This window comes from Ostrinia furnacalis, unplaced genomic scaffold (assembly GCF_004193835.3).
Source record: "Ostrinia furnacalis isolate ACB-3 unplaced genomic scaffold, ASM419383v2 OfSCF3909, whole genome shotgun sequence".
Classification (NCBI taxonomy): Eukaryota; Metazoa; Arthropoda; class Insecta; order Lepidoptera; family Crambidae; genus Ostrinia; species Ostrinia furnacalis.
The window spans coordinates 232,622-252,996 of NW_021134148.1; the positions used below are offsets into that span (position 1 = coordinate 232,622).

The following is a 20,375-nucleotide window of genomic DNA, read 5'->3' on the forward strand; positions in this document are numbered from 1 at the left end:
TGTCTCACAATTTCATAGTAGTTACTAGTCCTGTGATTTCCGAAAAAATTTTTAGTAACTTCAACGAAATAAGTCCACGTATATCGTTCTAAACGTCCATCAAACTTAAGAAATCAGTATCTTTTATTAATATTCTTATTTGTGGGCCATCAAAAATTTACTGCTTTAACCTTTTTTTATGCTCAAACCAGGATTTTTTTTTGTTTTTTCCTCACTTTTTCCACTCTGAACTTCATGTTATGGCTTCTTTGACCATTGAAACATTGCCTCAGTGTTCACAGCAGATTATACAAACAATTTCGGGTATCCACGGCTTGAATACAACCACAATTTCCGACTTAAAGTAAGAAAAATAAGCACTTTTTATTAAAATTTTGTCTAAATTTTTGAAATTCTTAACTGTGTACACATCACAAATGTAACAAATTACATTTGGATCGTTGAGGCAACTTCTTGGCAATGCAGACATCATATTAAAATAAATTTCGTTATAAAAATGTACCGATAACATTACAAACTGTGCAACCAAAGTACCGATTAAAGCTAAAATTTAAAACTGAGGGTAGATCAAAAACTACACGTAGGAAAAAAAAAAGAAAAATATTTTTATTATTACTAATAAACACCTAATAATAAACTATCAACAGAATCTCGGCACCATTTTAATTTTGATTTTTTGTTGACCAGTGCTATCGTCTATCACTGGCCATCACCCCACCCTGCGCGTCAGTGTATTATTATTTATAAATTGTTGGTAATTTAAATATCGAACCTGGTATTCCGTTAAAAATTTCATCACCACCTTGGACGAGAGGCATTTGGCTTGGCTTCATTTTATTTTCCTATAGCTACATTTTTTGTTGTGAAAATGGATCAAGAAGTTCAAAATTCTGATACCGAAGTTTTCGGAAGATGCAGGTGCTGCTTAGAACTTGGCAACGTGAAGGACATGTGGACTCCGTATCCATGGGATGGAGCTAATGAAATCTATGGTGAAATGCTCATAGAAACGTTCTCAATAACTGTAAGTAAACAAAGTTTATAAAATTTTCTGTACAGCTGTTCAGAAATGATAATTTCAAAGAAGATTGGACGATGGATTATAACCCCCATCATTAGATTAATCTAAGCCCCAATCTGACCCCATTCTTGTGCTTTTGGGTTCTATTTTAATCATGCATACCTATTTGTAAACTTTATAACTATGATAACCTCAGAAAAAAATTAATAAAAATAGTAGCACTATTTTAAAATGCTTTAATCAAAGATTTAAAAAGTACCCCATAACCATAAGGGACATTTTACATGTCTCTCTTCATTTGGGCCCTACCATGGCTGGCCGTAATAGCGTATTATATTTCAAAATTTCAATTACGGTTAAAGCAGTTGCCTGGCAAGCAAATGGTTGTGGGAGTAATTCCCATAGGTTTTTTCATGTTATTAATAAAATAATGTTTATTCCACAGTGGGATTCGTCAGCGACCAATGAGGTGATTTGTGAAATGTGCGTGGGAAGACTACGGGACGCGCACACTTTTAAAAGGGAGGTGTTGGCCAGTGAAAAGTTGCTAATGGACGGAGCGTTAGGTCTGTATGCTAGCTAATTGTTTCAAAAATATCTTTATTTATATAGACCACTAGCTAGACTAAAATCGGTTCAGTGGTTTAGGCGTGAAAGCCACACAGACAGACCGACAGTTACTTTCGCATTTATAATATTAGTAACGATTTAGTTCTTACAAATCGTCAAATGCTATTAAGGAACGAACCCACGACCTTTCGAGGCGACTTTGCGACTTTTGAAAATTTCGTTTGGTTCACCCAGTGTCTTAAGTAGCTCAGAAGGAAGAGCAATCGCCTGGCAAGGGTCAATTTATTTGTAATTTAGCATTAGTAAACGCTCTCATGATTTTAATTTCTTTAATATTTTTTTTAGATTCCGAATCAGAATCCGTAAATGAAGAAAAGTTATCAGAGATGGATCAGTACGAGATCATTACATACCATGAGGAAGGCGAAGAAGACAACGATGAAATTGTATTCGAGCAGATTGAAGAGGATGATGTGCAAATCAAACAAGAAGAAGATGAGGACATTGAATATGAGGAAGTTGAATATCTAGACGATGAAGTACCAGAAGGTAAGGAATCTTCATTATTCGTCATCATCATTGCAGCCATAGGACGTCCACTGCTGAACATAGGTCTGCCCCAATTTTTTTTTATGACAATATCTTGGAATAGTACGCCCTTACACCAATTACTCATCTACATACACACCCACACACACGCTCACACACACACACACACACTCACACTCTCATATCATTGTATTTTTATGGTATTTTTTATTTTATATTTTGTTTAGCCTGTCTATTTAATTAGAACTCAACACTCTGTACCTCTAGGAATCTTCTAATTATTTAAATGTATAACTATTTAATAAAATAGATTCCGCAGAGTGGGCCTGGTGACCTGTAATACAGATTTTCTTAAAATCTACAATAGGCACCAGCTCTCACAATGCAATCTATAGTTTAACGGATATATTATAAGAAATGTTTCATAATTTATGTTGTGAGAGAAATAAATAAATAAATTATTATTATTATAAATGATTTCCACATTGGCCGGTTGATGGCGGCCTGCATACAGCGCCTTCCCGCTACCTTTAGGAGGTCGTCGGTCCACCTTCGTGTCTTTTCGCGCAAACGTCCATTCGCGCTCATGTCTTTTCGCGCAAGTGTCTGTCTATGCGCGCAAATGTCTTTAGCCCCCAATCTTTGACCCCAAGCTACCCATCCTTATTGCTGTCGCGCTCGCACACCCACTGCGGCCGCCCGTCACACAGTCGACCACAACATGTACTGATGTTGTTGTCTTAATAAGGATTATTAAATAAAAAGAAAATTATTTCTTTCTTTTAGTCGGCCGTTTGGTGTAGTGGTTCAGAACGGACTACTATGCCGAGAGGTCCCGGGTTCGATTCCCGGCCGGGCAGAAATTGAAATGATGAATTTTAATTTCTGTGACGGGTCTGGGTGTGACTATGTATAATATTTATGTATTTAAAAATAAAAAAAATGAATAAAAAAGGATTTAAGTAGTATATCCGTTAAGCTAGCACCCATAACACAAGCATTAAGTTGCTTACTTTGGGGCTAGCTGGCGCTGTGTGAAATTGTCCAAAGATTTATTTATTTATTTTTTAGCCTGATCATTAAAAAATCTCTTCCTAATCTTTGGGCCAAACAGAATTTATGTTACCAATGATCTTTTGTTATAGAACACCAAAAGAAGGAGAAAAAAAAACGCAAAGCAGCTGCCGCTAAATCGTCTAAGAAAGCAAAAGCAGTGAGCATCAAACAAGCGCCGCAAAGTGGCAGAAAGCGGAACTACAGGTATGCAACGACGTCACAATAATATCTAAAGCCTGGTCCGTGAGCACATAGAATTCTGTCCAATGACCCCAAGCTACCCATCCTTATCGCTCGCACGTAATTATATTGCTCTCGCGACTGTGCGACGCGCGCCCGCAGTGAGTGTGCGAGCGCGACAGCAACATAATTACGCGCGAGCGATAAGGTTGGGTAGCTTGGGGTCATTGGACAAAATTCTACGTGCTCACGGACCAGGCTTTACATAATTATACTTCTATACTAAACTAATATTGTAACTCGGCGTTTCTTTACGAGATCGAATCAGAAATGAGGAGATCCGTAAACGAACTAAAGTCGCTGACATAGCCCGACGGATTAGCATGCTGAAGTGGCAATGGGCAGGGCACATTGTATGCAGAACTGACGGCCGATGGGGCAGCAAGGTTCTGGAGTGGAGGCCGCGTACCGGAAAGCGCAGCGTGGGACGTCCACCCACAAGGTGGACCGACGACATCATAAAGGTAGGAAGGCGCTGGACGCAGGCCGCTGCCAACCGGGAAACATGAAAAGCATTGGGGGAGGCCTATGTTCAGCAGTGGACGTCCTATGGCTGTGATGATGATGATGATGATGAATATTGTAAAGCTGTATAGTTTTGTTTGGTTGAACGCGCTAATCTCAGGAACTACTGGTCCGATTTGAAAAATTATTTTTGTGTTGGATAGCCCATTTATCGAGGAAGGCTTTAGGCTATTTAACATCACCCTACAGCAAATAATGGCGGACTAAAAAAAAATGTTGCTAAAACGGGAAATATTACACAGCTAAAGTCCGGTCGCCGAGCACATAGAATTTCGTCCAATGACCCCAAGCTACCCATCCTTCTCGCTCGCGCGTAATTATATTGCTGTTGCGCTGTGGCCGCCCGTCGCACAGTTAGTAGCTTGGGGTCATTGGACGAAATTCTATCTGCTCGGCGACCGGACTAGTAAATCATAAAAATTACCTGAGGCTGACAATAGTGTCTGAGTTTCTTGCGCTGCTTCTTCTCAGCACTGGCCCAGTTATTGTCACGAAGCAGTGGTAGGATTAATACTTAATATGTACAGGGACGTGTAAAAGTGCTTTTTAAAAGCCTATTTGCAAAAATAAATGAGTTTTATCAGTGTTTACCATGACTTTGACTTGAATTATGGTCCTATGTCCCCTAGATGGGGCAGAGGGCGTCCACAACAGTCCTCCATCGCGTTCGGTCTTGAGTTTCGCGTTTGATCTCGCTCCAAGTCTTGCCGATCTTCTTCGCCTCGTCTGCTACAGTGCGCCGCCAAGTTTGCTTGGGGCGACCACGTTTGCGTTTTCCTTGGGGGTTCCAATCCAGAGCCTGCTTGGTTTACCATGATGATAGCCAAATTATAGGAAATTAGCTTTCCGCCCGTGGCATCGCGCGTGTTGACTACGTTATTTACATACTAACCCTTTTTTTTTTTCAAAATAAAATTTAGCCTATGTTACTCGTGGATAATGTAGCTTTCGAATGGTGAAAGAATTTTTAAAAACGGTCCAGTAGTTTTTGAGCCTATTCATTACAACCAAACAAAAAAACAATCAAACAAACAAAGTTTTCCTCTTTATTATTATTATTTATTAATAAAATATAATATAAATACAATAAATATAATAAATATATATTATATAAATAAATATAATATAATATACAGGGTGTTACCTTGCATTCTTGCCATATTTACAGAGGTTACTATATTACTGATACTGAACACAAATCCGTAAAAAAATAATGCCCGAAAAATTTTTTTTTTAATCTTGAGTATTTTATTTTATCGACAATCTATTAAACACACCACTAATTATCGTAACGCATGCACATCACTTGTTGGCGATGGCGATGTAGACTTTTTTACTTTTTATTGTATTTTTAAATATCTATTGCAATCTATTGTCTTTAAAATGTCTTTTTGACACTTGTAAAAAACTGAGAAATCCATCAAACACNTCTTTTTAATATTTGCACGCTTCCTAGTTTGAGCAAATTTCAGTGAAACCTACCAAATCTATGTAAGACCACTTATGTGCCTGGAATTACGCAAATAAAGAAATTTGATTTGATTTGATTTGATTAGGATGTACACCGAGGCGACCCTCCGTCAATGCGTGGAGGAAGCAATGTCAAGCACGGAGCCTCTGTCCAAGGTGGCGGCGCGCTACGGCATCCCCAGGAAGACTCTGATCGCTAGAGTATACAACATTAAGCACGGGCTGAAACCTGGTGAGTGGATCATCTATGTATACTTATAATAAACTAGCGGCCGCCCACGACTTCGTACGCGTGGATCCCGTTTTACCCCCTTTTCCCGAATTTTCTTTGCTATAAACCTCACGGAGCCCGAGACCTTTCCAACGAATGCAAAACCGTGGAAATCGGTTCGTGCGTTCTGGAGTTATAGCGTCAGAGAGGAAAACCCGACTTATTTTTATATAGTAGATCTGTAGAGAGGTCAATTAGTGATCGATACTGATGCTAAAAATGCAATCAGTAAAATTTTTGTCTGTCTGTCTGTATGTTCCTTATAGACACAAAAACTACTCGACGGATTTTAACGAAACTTGGTACATTATTCTTCATACTCCTGGGCAGGTTATAGTATACTTAGGAATTCCCACGGGAACGGAAATTAGCGGGAAAATCCTTTTGTATGAAAAATCTGAACCGCTTAAGTTAGACGCTTGAAATTTGGCATGCAGGTACCTTAGTAAACTTAAAGCTTAGTTACAACAGGATATTGCAAAATTGCCACGGGAACGGGAGTTAGCGGGAAAAAACATTTGTATGAAAAAATCTAAACCGCGTAAGATAGATGAAGGGGGTAAAACGGGATCCACGCGTACGAAGTCGCGGGCGGCCGCTAGTTAATAATAATTATCCTAATATTATATGCGAAAGTTTGGATGTCTGGATGTTTGTTACTCTTTCACGCAAAAACTACTGAACGGATTTTGTTGAAACTTTACAGTATTATTATTGTTTGTTACCCCTAATAGGCTATAATTTATGCCGATCTGTGACAAAATTTCACGCGGGTGAAACCGCGGGCAAAAGCTAGTTAAATAATAGAGTAAGCATAATAATAATAATAAAATCATTTATTTGCAAGAACATGGTTACAGATGGGTGTTAACTGTTAATTTAATAAATTCCAGCATATTCTGTCGCATGCGACGTGCAAAAGTTCTTGTTCTTAAAGTTATGTTAATTATTATTGCTACATTTAGTTTTAGACTTAACATATTTTACAACTCAAAATACTTATTTTACTCGTAGTTGTTTTTCATACCAGTAACAATACAATAAATAAATGTCAGGAAACGAAATTTGAATGAGGGCTATCGTTTTTATACTTAACAGTTGGCACCCCTGGCGATTGACAGGACCTTACTCTACAGTGGCGCCATCTTGATGAGTGCAATTGCGATAGTCCTCCTACCACTTTAGCGCTCACAAGTTGGCGCCACTGTCTTCGCTACTAGCAAGTGACAGGACCTTACCCTACGGTGCCGCCAACTGGTGAGCGCTAAAACGATAGCCCTCATTGCATGACGAGCAGCCATCCCGTGCCGCTCACATATAATTTTTTAAGCAAAACAGAGCAGGTATTTCTGGAATGCAATCTCACTTGATTTTTATTAGGAACAGTCTAGGGTGGTAGTAAACGCTTATTCACTCTCGCCTTGAAGAGGCCCGGATTATTGTGTTCGGGAAAAACAGCAGCAAGCAGCGAATTCAGTTCTTAGCTGTTCACATTAAAAAGAGACTGCCTACACTAGGTACTATCGGGGNTAGTACGTCTTCCGGCCCGTGGTCGCCACTCAAGAACTTTTCTGCCCCAATAATATGCAAAGCTTGTAATATGGGGCCATCCATAAAGTACGTCACACGAATTTCATGATTTTTTGACCCCCCCTCCGTCCTTGTCACAGGTGGTCACATTTCTGAGACCCCCCCCCCCTCCCTAATGTGACGTCACATGTTTTGCAATTTCACATCGAAAAATTATTAAATTAACAGCAGTTCCGAAATTAGTTTTATTTCCATTTAAATTAAGTACTTTTTTTATTAAATCAACATTATATCNTGTTTTGCAATTTCACATCGAAAAATTATTAAATTAACAGCAGTTCCGAAATTAGTTTTATTTCCATTTAAATTAAGTACTTTTTTTATTAAATCAACATTATATCAAATATTTGAAACAATTGAAATGTGATGTCACGAAACTTAGGACCCCTCCCACCCCTTGTCACACCATGTCACGCTTTGTCAACCCCCTCCCCCCCTCTTTACGTGTGACGTACTTTATGGATGACCCCTATGATGAGCATTAGTTTGTCTGTTCAACGGAAAGGAGACTGTCTATTCTTTGATGCACGACAAGTTTATTTTATGCTTAACAAGCAGTGCCGTAACTAGCCTTTTATGCGCCCGGTGCGAGCTTTCAAAACTGCGCCCTTGAATAATGCTTGGTCTGGTCATTTCTGCGCCCCTCCAGGGTCTGCGCCCTGTGCCTGGGCACCGCTGGCACCGCCCTAGTTACGGCACTGTTAACAAGGCTGGTATTTGACCACAATCGCACCTGGTGTTAAGTGAGATGCAGTCTAGGATGGTACATTTATCTGCCCTGCAAGTACCGATTTACTCTCGCCTTGAAAAGGCCCGGATTATAGTGTTCGAAGACAGCAGCAGGCAGCGAATTCCAGTGCCTAGCTCGATCGTATAAAAGAGTCATCAAAACGCTTAGTGCGAGCTGGTGGAATGTCACAATATAGGGATGGTACGCTAACCTGCGTCTGGTTCCCCGGTGATGGAAGGGATCGGAGCGGACGGCGAACGATTAATTTACAGATCTACTATATAAAAATAAGTCGGGTTTTCCTCCCTGACGCTATAACTCCAGAACGCACGAACCGATTTCCACGGTTTTGCATTCGTTAGAAAGGAAAGGCTCCGTGAGGTTTATAGCAAAGAAAATTCAGGAAAAATTTCAACAGAAAAGCGGGAAGGGGGTAAAACGGGATCCACGCGTACGAAGCCGCGGGCGGCCGCTAGTGCTCTATAAAATAAATAAATTGTAAGAGTTTCACCAATAAAAGTCTTCAGAATAGCACTTCAACACTTTATTTCACTTTTATTACCAAGTACAAGGCTTGAAGACACGACTGTTCACTGCCGCTCTCTCGCACAGAATGACCAACCTGTCGAGTCGTTTCGCCTTAAGTAAACCGGTACAGGAAGTTTCAACGGTCAATTGAATTACTCGGTAAATCGATTTTGAGTGCTATTAATTCATTGAAATAATTGATTTAAATAATTTTAACTGATAATATAATGCAATACGTAAAGAAAAGTAATATTTTAAATTAAATCTTTGAATAAAATAATAAAAACCTTACAAAATGTTGCAAGCTTAAAAGCACATAGAAATGAAATGTACACAAAACGTGTCAAGAGTGAAACTACTTCTTTTTTTTCGTCGGTACACTCTTGCCAGAGTGGTCGTGGTCGTCACACCCGGTCCGGTGGCAAGCCTCACAATCCGTCGCCATTCCTCCCACACTGCAGCCTTTCTTGTGCACTCGTGGAGTTGACCATCGAGTTAACCGCCTCTGTGGTCTAGTGGTAAGACCACCTGCGTCAGACGCAGAGGTTCCGGGTTCGATTCCCAGTGGGGGCAGATTTTTCTGATCGGTTTGGTTGGTGGTAGGGCTTGTTCAAAGTCCGCCTGGCTAGCTACCACCATCTTACCTAAGTCTGTCGCCATAACAACAATGTTAACTAACAGCATTGTTGTGTTCCGGCAGTTAGAGGTAAGATAGCCAGTTCCTCCGTGGTTGAGAATTCCGGGTGAAGCTCGCTTCCACCTTCGGCCTGATCGTCACTTACCATCAGGTGGGATACAGGCCAAGAGCTTCCTCGCTGTGGATAAAAAAAAAATTGAGTGCGGTTTTGAGCTGGTCAGTCCAGCGCATGGGCGACCTGCCTCGCGCTCTTGTGCCGTCAACCTTCTCCACAAGTGAAACTACAACTGGGTGTTTTGTTGTAGATGCCCGGATCCGACCAAAGCCGGACGAGAGCCGGAAACACAGGCACAACGCGCGGACTATCCTGCACTACTCCACCGCTACGCCCTTTAAGACACACGGCTCAGATTTCGTCTGCTATTTCTGCAACGAAGCATATACCACCATCAGCGAACTAAGAAAACATAACGTCATCCACGCGCACGAATCAAAAGAACTCCACTTCAAAATGGCTAGCGGTTTCAGTCTCAAACTCGACGTGACAGATTTAAAATGTCGTCTATGCAAAAAGAACTTTGACTCCTTAGAAAAATTTACCACTCATATAATCCAACACGGTAAAATTATACATACGGATATCAAAAACGTGATTATTCCGTACAAGTTTGACAAAGATGAGTTCAAGTGTACGCATTGCGATTCAGCGTTTAAATTCTTCAAACATCTCAGCGAGCATATGAGCGCGCACTACAGAAATTATGAATGTGACGAATGTGGGAAAGGCTTTATAAGCCTGCCTACGTTGCGGCAGCATAAGTTAAGACAACACACTATAGGGGATTTCAAGTGTGATATATGCCCAAAAAGATTCCCTACCAAGTCTCGCTTGGCAGCTCATCTGCGAGTCGTCCACATATATTCAAACGAAGCTCACAAGTGCTGGAAATGCTCTAAAATATTCCTAGACGCAGACGAAAAGGCTAATCATGAATTAGAATTTCATTCCGACGAGGCAAGACCATGCATTTGTGATGGGTGTGAGCGTAGATTTGACACTCGGATGAGCTTGAAGCTTCATAAGACCCGTTGCCACTTCAACCAGCCTCAGAAAACATGTCCGGAGTGTGGCATGGTATTTTCTAGAAAAGCAACATTAGACAGACACATGGTGAAACACACCGGGGTCAAAAACTACAAGTGCCCGGACTGTGGGAAGAGTTTTGGCCACCGGCAGAACTTCCAACTGCATTTGAAGATACACAATGACGATTGCAAGCTGCTGTGTGAATTGTGTCCTAGGAAGTTCACAAGGAGGTACAAGTGGAGGGACCACATGGCTTTCACACACAGTATTTATGATTTGTGAATGTTTTGACAGACATGGTATCTATAGGTACTTAAACTAGCGTCCATCCGCGACTTCGTACGCGTGGATACTGTTTTACCCCCGTAGGAGTTGAATTTTATAAAATCCCGTTTTATAGAATATAGATTATAAAGCTAAAAATTTGTTTGGTTAACGCGCTAATCTCAGGAACTATATTTTTTTGCCTTACAGCCAATAGGGGCGGAGCTGTAAAGAAAAATGTTGCAAAAACGGGAAATATTATTCAAACTATTTTCACGCTTACGAATTCGCGGGAACAGTTAGTTAACTTATAAACACTTCATTGGGTAATTGTAATAAGTTATTTTTCAATAAAAAATTATGCTCTTATGTGCTAAATAATTTTTGATGTATTATGCATAACTAGCTTTTGCCCGCGGCTTCACCCGCGTGAAATTTAGGGTCACAGATCGGCATAAATTATAGCATATATGTTAATCTGGGTTACAAAAATAAGTAAGTAAGTAATAAAGTTTCAACAAAATCCGTTCAGCACTTTCTGCGTGAAAGAGTAATAAACATCCAGACATTTAAACTTTCGCATTTATAATATTAGTAAGATTAGTAAAAGATGTATTGTTGTTAAGTACAATAAGATTATTGTATTTGTAGAGAGTAAGCGTTGAAATATTATGTACCTAAATTAAATAATAAATAGTGGTTATTTGTATTCTTGATTTTATTAAATTTTTATAACAGCCAAAATAATGCTCCAGTTGAGTTAAATTATTAAGGAATTTATTTCCTAAGGCTGAACGTCATATAACAAATAGGTATTGTGGTCCATAATCTATCGCAAGGTAATTAAACGCATTAAGAGCGTTGTCACATTTTTCATGCAGAAATCGAGAATTTGGCAGATTTCGAAATGATTTTAGTCATATAATTTATTGTTATAGCTTCTTTTGACTTATATCATCGTAATTATCATACGTTTTTACGGAATGTCTATTGACAAAATCTCGTTCAAATTGGATTTTTGCCTACGAAAACAGCGAATTTCGAAAGCCCGATTTCCAGGTAACTCGCGAAGGCACAACTTTGAACTAATATTACAACAAATTTATTTCTAAGTAAGAAGATAGAATGTATTCATTAGAATAAGCATACCCTGAAGAAGAAAGTGTATTGAGAAAATTTTGATGTTTAATTCATTAAAATGCATTTTTATCATGTCTAAGATAGTCAAAATTCGAGAAAATTACTGCAAGAAAACAGGTCACATCTCATAATCTAAAAGTCATTTGGCAACATAAACTACTTTATACTTAAGAAGAAACATAGTACTATTATTGTGTGAAAAAGAAAAAATATCTATCTTCAATCTTCAAATGAAAAATTAATTTGAAAATACTATAAAATCGGGTGCATCAAATGGCATAAATCAGTCGTGCTTTGGCACTCGTAGACGCCGGGTCTATGTCAGTTGACTGCCCACTGACGTATATGCGTCACGCGTGATTTTTTCGTAAATTGTAGTATGATTGAGTACTTTTGATCCGCAAGTATTTTTAATTTATTTGTTTAGGTAAATCGGACTTGTAATTTCTTTCTTTTCAAACTTTTTATTATTTTACTTACAGAATATGGGTAGAATAGATAAAAGATATTATTATGGTATCTGTTTGGTCAGGAAAAAATTAATGACTAATAATTTTTTTAACAGGGTGTGAAAACACTAGTCTATGCTATTGTGTTTCTACCAACATAAAATATACTCTTCCTTACTAATAAAAGTTGAATAGCGTCTGCATGGTCACACAACGCTTCGTCATGTTTTTCCGAAAGTTCAATTACTGACGACTGAATAAAAGAAATTGGTGCGTATAGGGTTGCCAGGCGTCCGGCTTTAGCCGGACATGTTTGGCTTTTTACGGTCCTGTCTGGCCAAATATTGTCTTGTCCGGCCTGTCCGGCTTTTGTTAGGCTTTTTATTTGGCCTGCTGAGCCAGGCGAAAGGTGAGCCACAGAGTAATATGAAGCGCACGCATCAGGATGTTATGTTGGGCAACCGATGATACGATGACAGTACTAATGACACTAATTGCACCCCCCCCCCCCCGTCACATGTCCGGCTTTTAGGGTAAAATGTCCGGCCAAATGAAGCACAGAGTCCGGCTTTTTTGATTTTGGACCTGGCAACCCTAGGTGCGTAACTATTCATCTGATACTAAACGTTTAATAATAAAGGGGTAGGTCAGGTAAATGGCAAATCCACCAGCGGTCGCTCGATGACACTTAGACAAATATCTACACTAATATTATAAAGAGGAAAACTTTGTTTGTTTGTTTAGTTGTAATGGATAGGCTCAAAAACTACTGGACCGATTTTAAAAATTCTTTCACCATTCGAAAGCTACATAACTCACGAGTAACATAGGCTACATTTTATTTTGGAAAAAAATAGGGTCCCGTAAAATATTTGGGATTTTCATAAGACGTGGAAAAGCGCCATCTATCGTCATTGGTTAAAATCATCTTGCGCCTGACAAACATTTTTGGGGTACGTAAATATTCATGAAGGCAAAGCTGTCAAACGCCATCTATCGACATCTACACTAATATTATAAAGAGGAAAACTTTGTTTGTTTGTTTGTTTAGTTATAATGGATAGGCTCAAAAACTACTGGACCGATTTTAAAAATTCTTTCACCATTCGAAAGCTACATAACTCACGAGTAACATAGGCTACATTTTATTTTGAAAAAAAATAGGGTCCCGTAAAGTATTTGGGATTTTCATAAGACGTGGAAAAGCGCCATCTATCGTCATTGGTTAAAATCATCTTGCGCCTGACAAACATTTTTGAGGTACGTAAATATTCATGAAGGCAAAGCTGTCAAACGCCATCTGTTGACATCATTAGTAAATTAGTAACTAAATATTACATGTACCTACTATGAATAGCGCTGTTCGTAAATAATATTGAAAATTTAATAAATAAAGATATTTTATGTAATTGAACCATTCACTGTATGTACCTATTTGAATCATTCACTGTGTTTAAACGAGCAAATCAAAGTATTAATTAGTGACTTTTTACAAACTTCCTAGTTTTATAAAACGTCAACTAAGTTGGTTAGGTATTTGTATTGTTGGTTAGGTATTTGTAAGATACTTATATACAAATGAACGTATAAAATGAGTTTATTTTTAAAAGTATAGGTTGGGTGGAAACGATAAGTGATTTCACTTGATTTTTAATTATACAAGATATCGAGAAACTGTCTACTGCTCCTGTAAGTGCTTCATAAGCTCTTTAAAACAATAACAATAAATAGGTTAAATAATAAACTGGATCCATGCAAAAATTCAATGTTTCCGAATTTCATACTAAATGTATGCCGCCAGCCATACCTACCATATTAGAAGTGTTAATTTTTTAAATTTAAATGTTTAATTGAGTAATATATAATAATCAAATAACAAACTCGTAAATTGCATTCTTATTTAAATTATTTACGGAAAACATGATTTTAGGTTTAACTTGCTACAATATCATCAAGAGATACTAATTAATAAATACTAAATAAACAGATAAAGGAGACGGCATTAAGGCACTCAGAATTCTCAGAAACCATTGATTTCGTGTTTGTTTGTAACTGTATTAAATGTATGAAAGCTGGAAATATAGGTTCCTTGAATAGATTCAGTTCGTTCCCAAACATATTACTGATGCCGTTTGCTAGGTCTCATGAAGCACTGTTTCAGTAAGTAACCATTTGTTCGACATCTTGCATACCTACTATAAGAAATATTCGAGTGAGATCACTTATCGATTATTTTCGTCATCCTTATTTGTATTGAATTTAATTAAAATACACCAAGGCTGAGATGCACCACCCAACCTTGACCCTAACTGACAATAACCGGTGTTTTATGTTATACGATTTTTGACATCCAAAATTTTGATGTCAATGTTAAAGTAAGACGGTGCAACACGGTTACACGGCCCAACAAATGTATCGTAGACAGTACTTTTTATTTTCTTCATAAATCTTTCTTTTCTTTGTAAAGCTATCTACAAGCTTTTATTCTCTTTGACATCTGGAGTTGTAAAATCTTGCAACTTAAAATTTACTTACTTCCCGTTTTCCCATTGAGCTGAAATTTTGCATGTCTGCACAGGCATGCAAAATTTAGTTTCATTTCGCACTAAATAATTTAATTTACACGTGTTTTCATGCGATGGCCAAGTCAATATATTTATGTAAAATGTTAATGATTTCCTGGACTCTCATATCTCACAACTTTTTACCGTAGAACAACTGAGTAGTGAGACTTGGTTTTTTGACAACTTTAGTATTGTTTTTGATGGGTTTGTATTACAGAACGCATGTGTACCTAATGGGATAACTGTTTAAAACCACGATTAGATAAATTTTGCTCTATGGATAAAAATCTTAAAGTTACCTCTGATTTTTTAGCATTATACGACCGTGGTTTATAATAATAAATTCTATAAAATCACAATGATATCAGTATTTACCTCTTTAATTTCCTGACTTGTTTAGATTTACAAAAACTAAATATTTATTATTAACTTATAGATAATAATTTGAATGGCGCTTACGATGTTTAGTTACGAGCTCTTTGATGCCCCCCCCAGGCCAGAAACTGGGTATTAGCATCATATTATGTATTATTATGTTCAATACAAACAATCATTAAGTTACACTCACCCCAACCGCGTCTCCGCATTGCATCGAATCCTATGAAAATGTGGTTTTTGGACATAGCAATACTTATTTTTCACAATTTTTATTTTTAAAAATTACTGGTCGATAGGTTACTTTATTTTGAAGAATAAATGTTATTAAAAGTTTTTTTCTAAAACTGATAGTTTAGCCGGAAAAAAATATTTTCCATCCCATTAGTACGCCGGCTGCGCTCGATTCGGATATAATGACGTCACGCGGCCTTGCGTACGTTGACTTTTAGCGGCAAAAACGGCCTATGTTTATTACTTAATATCTTCGTAAGTAATGGTCCGATTTGGATAATTCAAAAAGATATATCTTTCTTATGTCTTAAAGATTAACGTAGATACTAGTTTTATTGAATTTTCTACAACAGTACTGATCCTCATTGTACAGATAAATGCAGTTTGCGCACTCACTACGAGACGTCAAGCAATAAAAACCTAAAATTCGAACGCCAACTTTTTGCTACAACGCTCTTAAAATCTTTTGGCAATTTTTTTAACGTAAACCAATGAGGGTTTTCGCGATTGAAAAATCCGCCAGATGGCAATACGTAGACGCGAGGTCCAAATGTTTTTTATTATTTTTGACATAATAACCAATCATGCAGCATTTGGACCTCGCGTCTACGTATTGCCATCTGGCGGATTTTTCAATCGCGAAAACTACCGTCATTTATTTTCAATCCTTTCTTTCCAGAAACGCCTAAAGAGATCGCAACGCATATGAACAACGAGCGACACTACCAATTCGTGCAAGAAATCACGAAGGTGCTGTCCCTCACCGACGCTGTTCCTTTCAAGGTAAAATCCGCCAGGTACTTCTGTGCGTTCTGCTACACTGCCAGTGAGAGCTTCGAGGACCCCAGCGAACTCAGAGTCCATACAGCCAGCCACGGACTGAAAGAAAGACTTGACAGACTCGACCAAATCATGAGGCCGCCGTTCCTCAACGAAATGTTACGCGTAGACATCGAAATGTTCAACTGCACGGTCTGCCAAACCCGCATACCGACGTGGAACGATATGTTCGTGCATCTGAAGGATTTGCACGATATTGAACTAGACCAGGTTTATGACAAATTGATTCCGTACAAGCTGAGCGCTCATAATATAGTTTACTGCGCGCTGTGCAACGAAGATTTCCCGAATGTAGCCAATTTGGACTCTCATATGAACGCTCACTACTGCAATTATGTTTGCTCGGAATGTGGAGACACTTTTGTCACTGAAAATAGATTAAAACACCATATTATGATACACAACACGGGCAAGTTTTCGTGCGGGCATTGCGGGAAGACGTTCTCTTTGGAGAAGTACAAGAAAAAACACGAAGCGATGGTGCATAAAGAAGCTAAGTTGTTCAAATGCGCGGATTGTGGCGAAGCGTACCATTCTGAGTACGAAAGGCATTTGCACATAGTCGAGAAACACAAGGAGAGGGTGCGGATGTCGACCTGCGAATTCTGTGGGAAGACTTACGATTGGAAGCCATACTACATGGCCCATTTGAGGAAAGTTCACCACAAAGTGAAGAATTATAAGTGCAATTATTGTAACAAATGTTTTCTTAGCGGACACGAATTGAAAATGCACGTGCAAAGGCACACGGGGAAAGGCAAGCATGTGTGCATGTTTTGCGAGAAGAATTACGTCACTTTTACAGAGCTGAAGAAGCATATGAAAAAGCACGCCGCTGAGATAATGTACGTGGACGAAGATAGCGTTGTAGTGAGCCAAAGCTAATTTTAATAGTGTGAGTTACATTTCATACAGCGCCATCTAGTACCAAACCAAGCAAAGCTTGTACTTTTACTGTGGACCTTTTCACACTTGAAGTTACGTGTGGTACAAAATGTACATTTTGTTACGACCTTAATGAATTTCTAGATTTTCTAGTTTAATTTACTTATAATTTAGTAACTAAGGTGCATTGGATTCTAGGACGTGTATAGATCGTTTCATCCACGAAGACGCGGACACCATTCTTCCGCCAATGTTTGAGTGTTATCGGTACACGCTAAATCATCCATGAGTGCACACGCACACTACAATAATGACTCCCCGACCAAAAATTGGTGAATATATTTTTGAATAATTCGAAAAAAAACGAATCAAACAGTCTCACACTACAGAGGGTTTATGAAAATCGAAAAAAATGTTACTGTTCCATAAAATCAAATGAGTTTGGGTTCTGTCTGTACATGATAGTTAAATGTGTTTGTTTGAGCATAAATTCATAATTTATGCTCAATAAAATTAGATTGATTAAAAATCCGTCTGAATGAAAATTGCAATTACCTATTTATAAAAGACAATCATTAATAATGTATTTTGATAATTGGTTAATATCGAAGATGTTAAATGAATGGAATCATTAAGTGAAAATCACTATAAAATCCAGCGACATCTGCGATCGCCACTACTGAGCTTCGGCAAGACAGACACCATATTATAGACTTAGAGCTAGTGAACGCCAGACCTACGTCACTTTATAATGCTCCCAATATAGGCACAGAATAATAATAAGTACCTTGTACAGAAGTTTTACTTCGCGAAGGTATTTAAAAAAATGTATGCTCAATGTCATAAACAATATGGTGTAATTTAGCTTGTCTCAAGAGTCAAGCACCATAAATTATTTGTTGGGACTTTGGGACTTGGACTACAGTAATATTTGAGTCACTTTGACCGGTCATTTATGGTTTTTGACCATCGTGACCGGTCAGATTCCGTAAATTTACATCTCTTTTCATGATGCACCAACATTCTAACCTATATTGGGACCATACGCTGACAAACTTTCAGCTTTTATAACGTAGGTCTGGCGTTCACTAATAACTCTTAGTCTAATAGGGGTATAAAAAGTCGCCTCAAAATGCAGGACATTTAAAATGTAAATTGGTTTAACGTTGTATTAATTTTATTGTAATTAGAAAATAGGGTGTGTTTGTGTATGATTAGTTTATAATAAATGAATGAAATCTTTTGTAAGATAAGCTTAGTTTCAAGCAGTTGTTAAAAATAATATAATTATGTCATTGTTATTTGCCAATCCGCGCCTCGCGTCTTGACTGGGGTCAAAATAACTAAGCTATCATTATTTTTCTTTTTTTTTAATTTAAGGGACTCCTTGGTGTTTATAATTTGTTGACGTCATCTACTATAATATTTTACCCTATCGGCGTTGCGTGGCCTAAGTTAGATGAAAAAAGTTGTAAGAAATGAAATCGCAGAATAGAAATTTTCCTAAATTAATTGTAAAAGTTATATTGTAAATTTTGAGAAACACAAATGAGTTTTGTTTGTTCGTTCTACAAGTATTTTTAAGCCGGGATCAGACGGGTGTAATGTGTTATGTAACATGAATTCTACGTGTGGACGGCACTACGAGCATTACATTTAAAGTGCTGCCCATTCTATTTCCATTACATTACACGATACATTCCATTACACGTTACACTCGTCTACCCGGCCTTAGATTAATTACATGGAAGTGTGACCCTTATGTTGATAGTTAACTTTTGAATTAATAAATGCCAAAAGTTTCCAACTTGTTTTATTTATGTGAAACCATATTTTTTACATATTTACAGTTTATATTTTTACACTTGCTCTAACATCTATACATACATATAATAAATAATATATTTTTTTTTCATTAAAACATTTAACCCTTATTNCAGTTGGAGGCATCAAACATTTATCATCATCATCATCAACAGCCTTTTACAGTCCACTGCTGGACTATGAGCCTCCTCCGCGGGAAGAGTAGGGGTTGGTGACAAATGTATTCTATTCTGCCGTCACCACACGGCTTATCACCAACTACTTAACTTATCACCAACAAAAAAAATAGTCATTGATGTCTCCGACTGCATTTGTGAACACTTTGTCTTGTTCGTATCTTTTCAGTTCATTTTTATGTAGTTGGGTTTTAGTTTTTTTGTATATTAGATTTTAAAAAACCTGTGTTTTAATCAAATTTCAACCGATTTCAACAATTTTAATCAAAAGACTCGAGACCCGAGAAAACTCGAGACTTTGACCTCGAGAATTCCCGAAACTCGAGAAAAAAAATAGGTCGAGAAATCAGAAACCCTAATAGGGATGCAAATGTTCTAACAGTCAGACAATTATTTATTCTACAATCTGTTCTCAAAGTTCACAAGAGCTATAATATAGACCCAGATATTCTCAAAAAGCGAAATCCATACTCTGTTATAAAACAACCTCCAGCTAGAACACTATTTGCTAGACAGCAATTCTTGGTACAATCCATATTTATATATAATAAAGTAAACAGACTAAAACATATTTATACAATGTCTTCTAATGAGTGTAAACAGACTTTAATAAATTGGTTAAAGGAACTTGATTATGATCAGACTGAACAGCTACTTTCGCGGTAAAGCGGTCGCTACCTCCTCGCCGCAGAAATAGCCGTTCAGTTTGTAGGTACTTATACAGATAAATCACAATTAGGGAACAAGCAAACACAAGAAACAACTAACGCATGCACACATTCACACAAACCCACACACACAATATCTCATACTCACACAACTTTTTGGTACGAATTAATTTGTAAGTAAAAAATCATGTAATTTTATTTATTTTCTTATTATATAAAACTGATCGAAAGAGCGGGCGTCTCCTAATACAGGTTTTCTAAACTTAAAAGGAGACACCCAACCCCTGTAAATGTGTCTTATAAGAAAATAAAGAAATTTTGAATTTTGAATTTGAATTTGAATTTGAATTTGATTATAACCCAGACACATTATAACATTAATAAAAACCCGTGTTTTTATTAAATTTCAACCGATTTCAACAGTTTTAATTAAAAGACTCGAGACCCGAGAAAACTCGAGACTTTGGCCTCGAGAATTCCCGAAACTCGAGAAAAAAAATAAGTCGAGAAATCAGAAACCCTACGCCGGAGTTGCGAAATAATAATTTTAATTAATTTTTTAAGTTTGTTGATTACTTTTGCAAATGAGTGGACGGAACATAATTTAGCTACACTCCCCCTCGTTCTTTCCCCGAAATCGTGGACACAAATCTAATTGAAACCCTTCTTTATGTTTAATACC

General features: G+C 37.7%; 1 protein-coding gene across 2 annotated transcripts; it reads left to right on the plus strand.

The window, feature by feature from the left end:
* The first annotated feature begins 718 nt into the window (after positions 1–718).
* LOC114358411 (zinc finger protein 431-like) lies at positions 719–18,829 on the plus strand. 2 transcript variants are annotated; one of them, XM_028312379.1, is made up of 6 exons: positions 719–1,024; positions 1,467–1,587; positions 1,937–2,140; positions 3,286–3,400; positions 5,518–5,663; positions 9,493–11,009. In XM_028312379.1, the coding sequence occupies exons 1-6, from the start codon at positions 869–871 to the stop codon at positions 10,554–10,556; spliced, it is 1,806 nt and encodes a 601-aa protein (XP_028168180.1). In that variant the 5' UTR covers positions 719–868; the 3' UTR covers positions 10,557–11,009. The 2 variants fall into 2 exon arrangements, with proteins under 2 accessions (XP_028168180.1, XP_028168181.1); XM_028312380.1 differs by lacking the exon at positions 9,493–11,009 and adding an exon at positions 15,980–18,829 and having other exon boundaries at positions 736–1,024.
* The last annotated feature ends 1,546 nt before the right edge of the window (positions 18,830–20,375 follow it).

What these genes read in the sequence shown, in the direction of transcription:
- LOC114358411 (XM_028312379.1), top strand. Translation starts at nt 869, where the DNA reads ATGGATCAAGAAGTTCAAAATTCTGATACCGAAGTTTTCGGAAGATGC. An exon ending in GCTAATGGACGGAGCGTTAG is followed by an intron (nt 1,588 to 1,936) that starts GTCTGTATGCTA and finishes TATTTTTTTTAG; the next exon opens with ATTCCGAATCAGAATCCGTA. An exon ending in GGCAGAAAGCGGAACTACAG is followed by an intron (nt 3,401 to 5,517) that starts GTATGCAACGAC and finishes TGATTTGATTAG; the next exon opens with GATGTACACCGAGGCGACCC.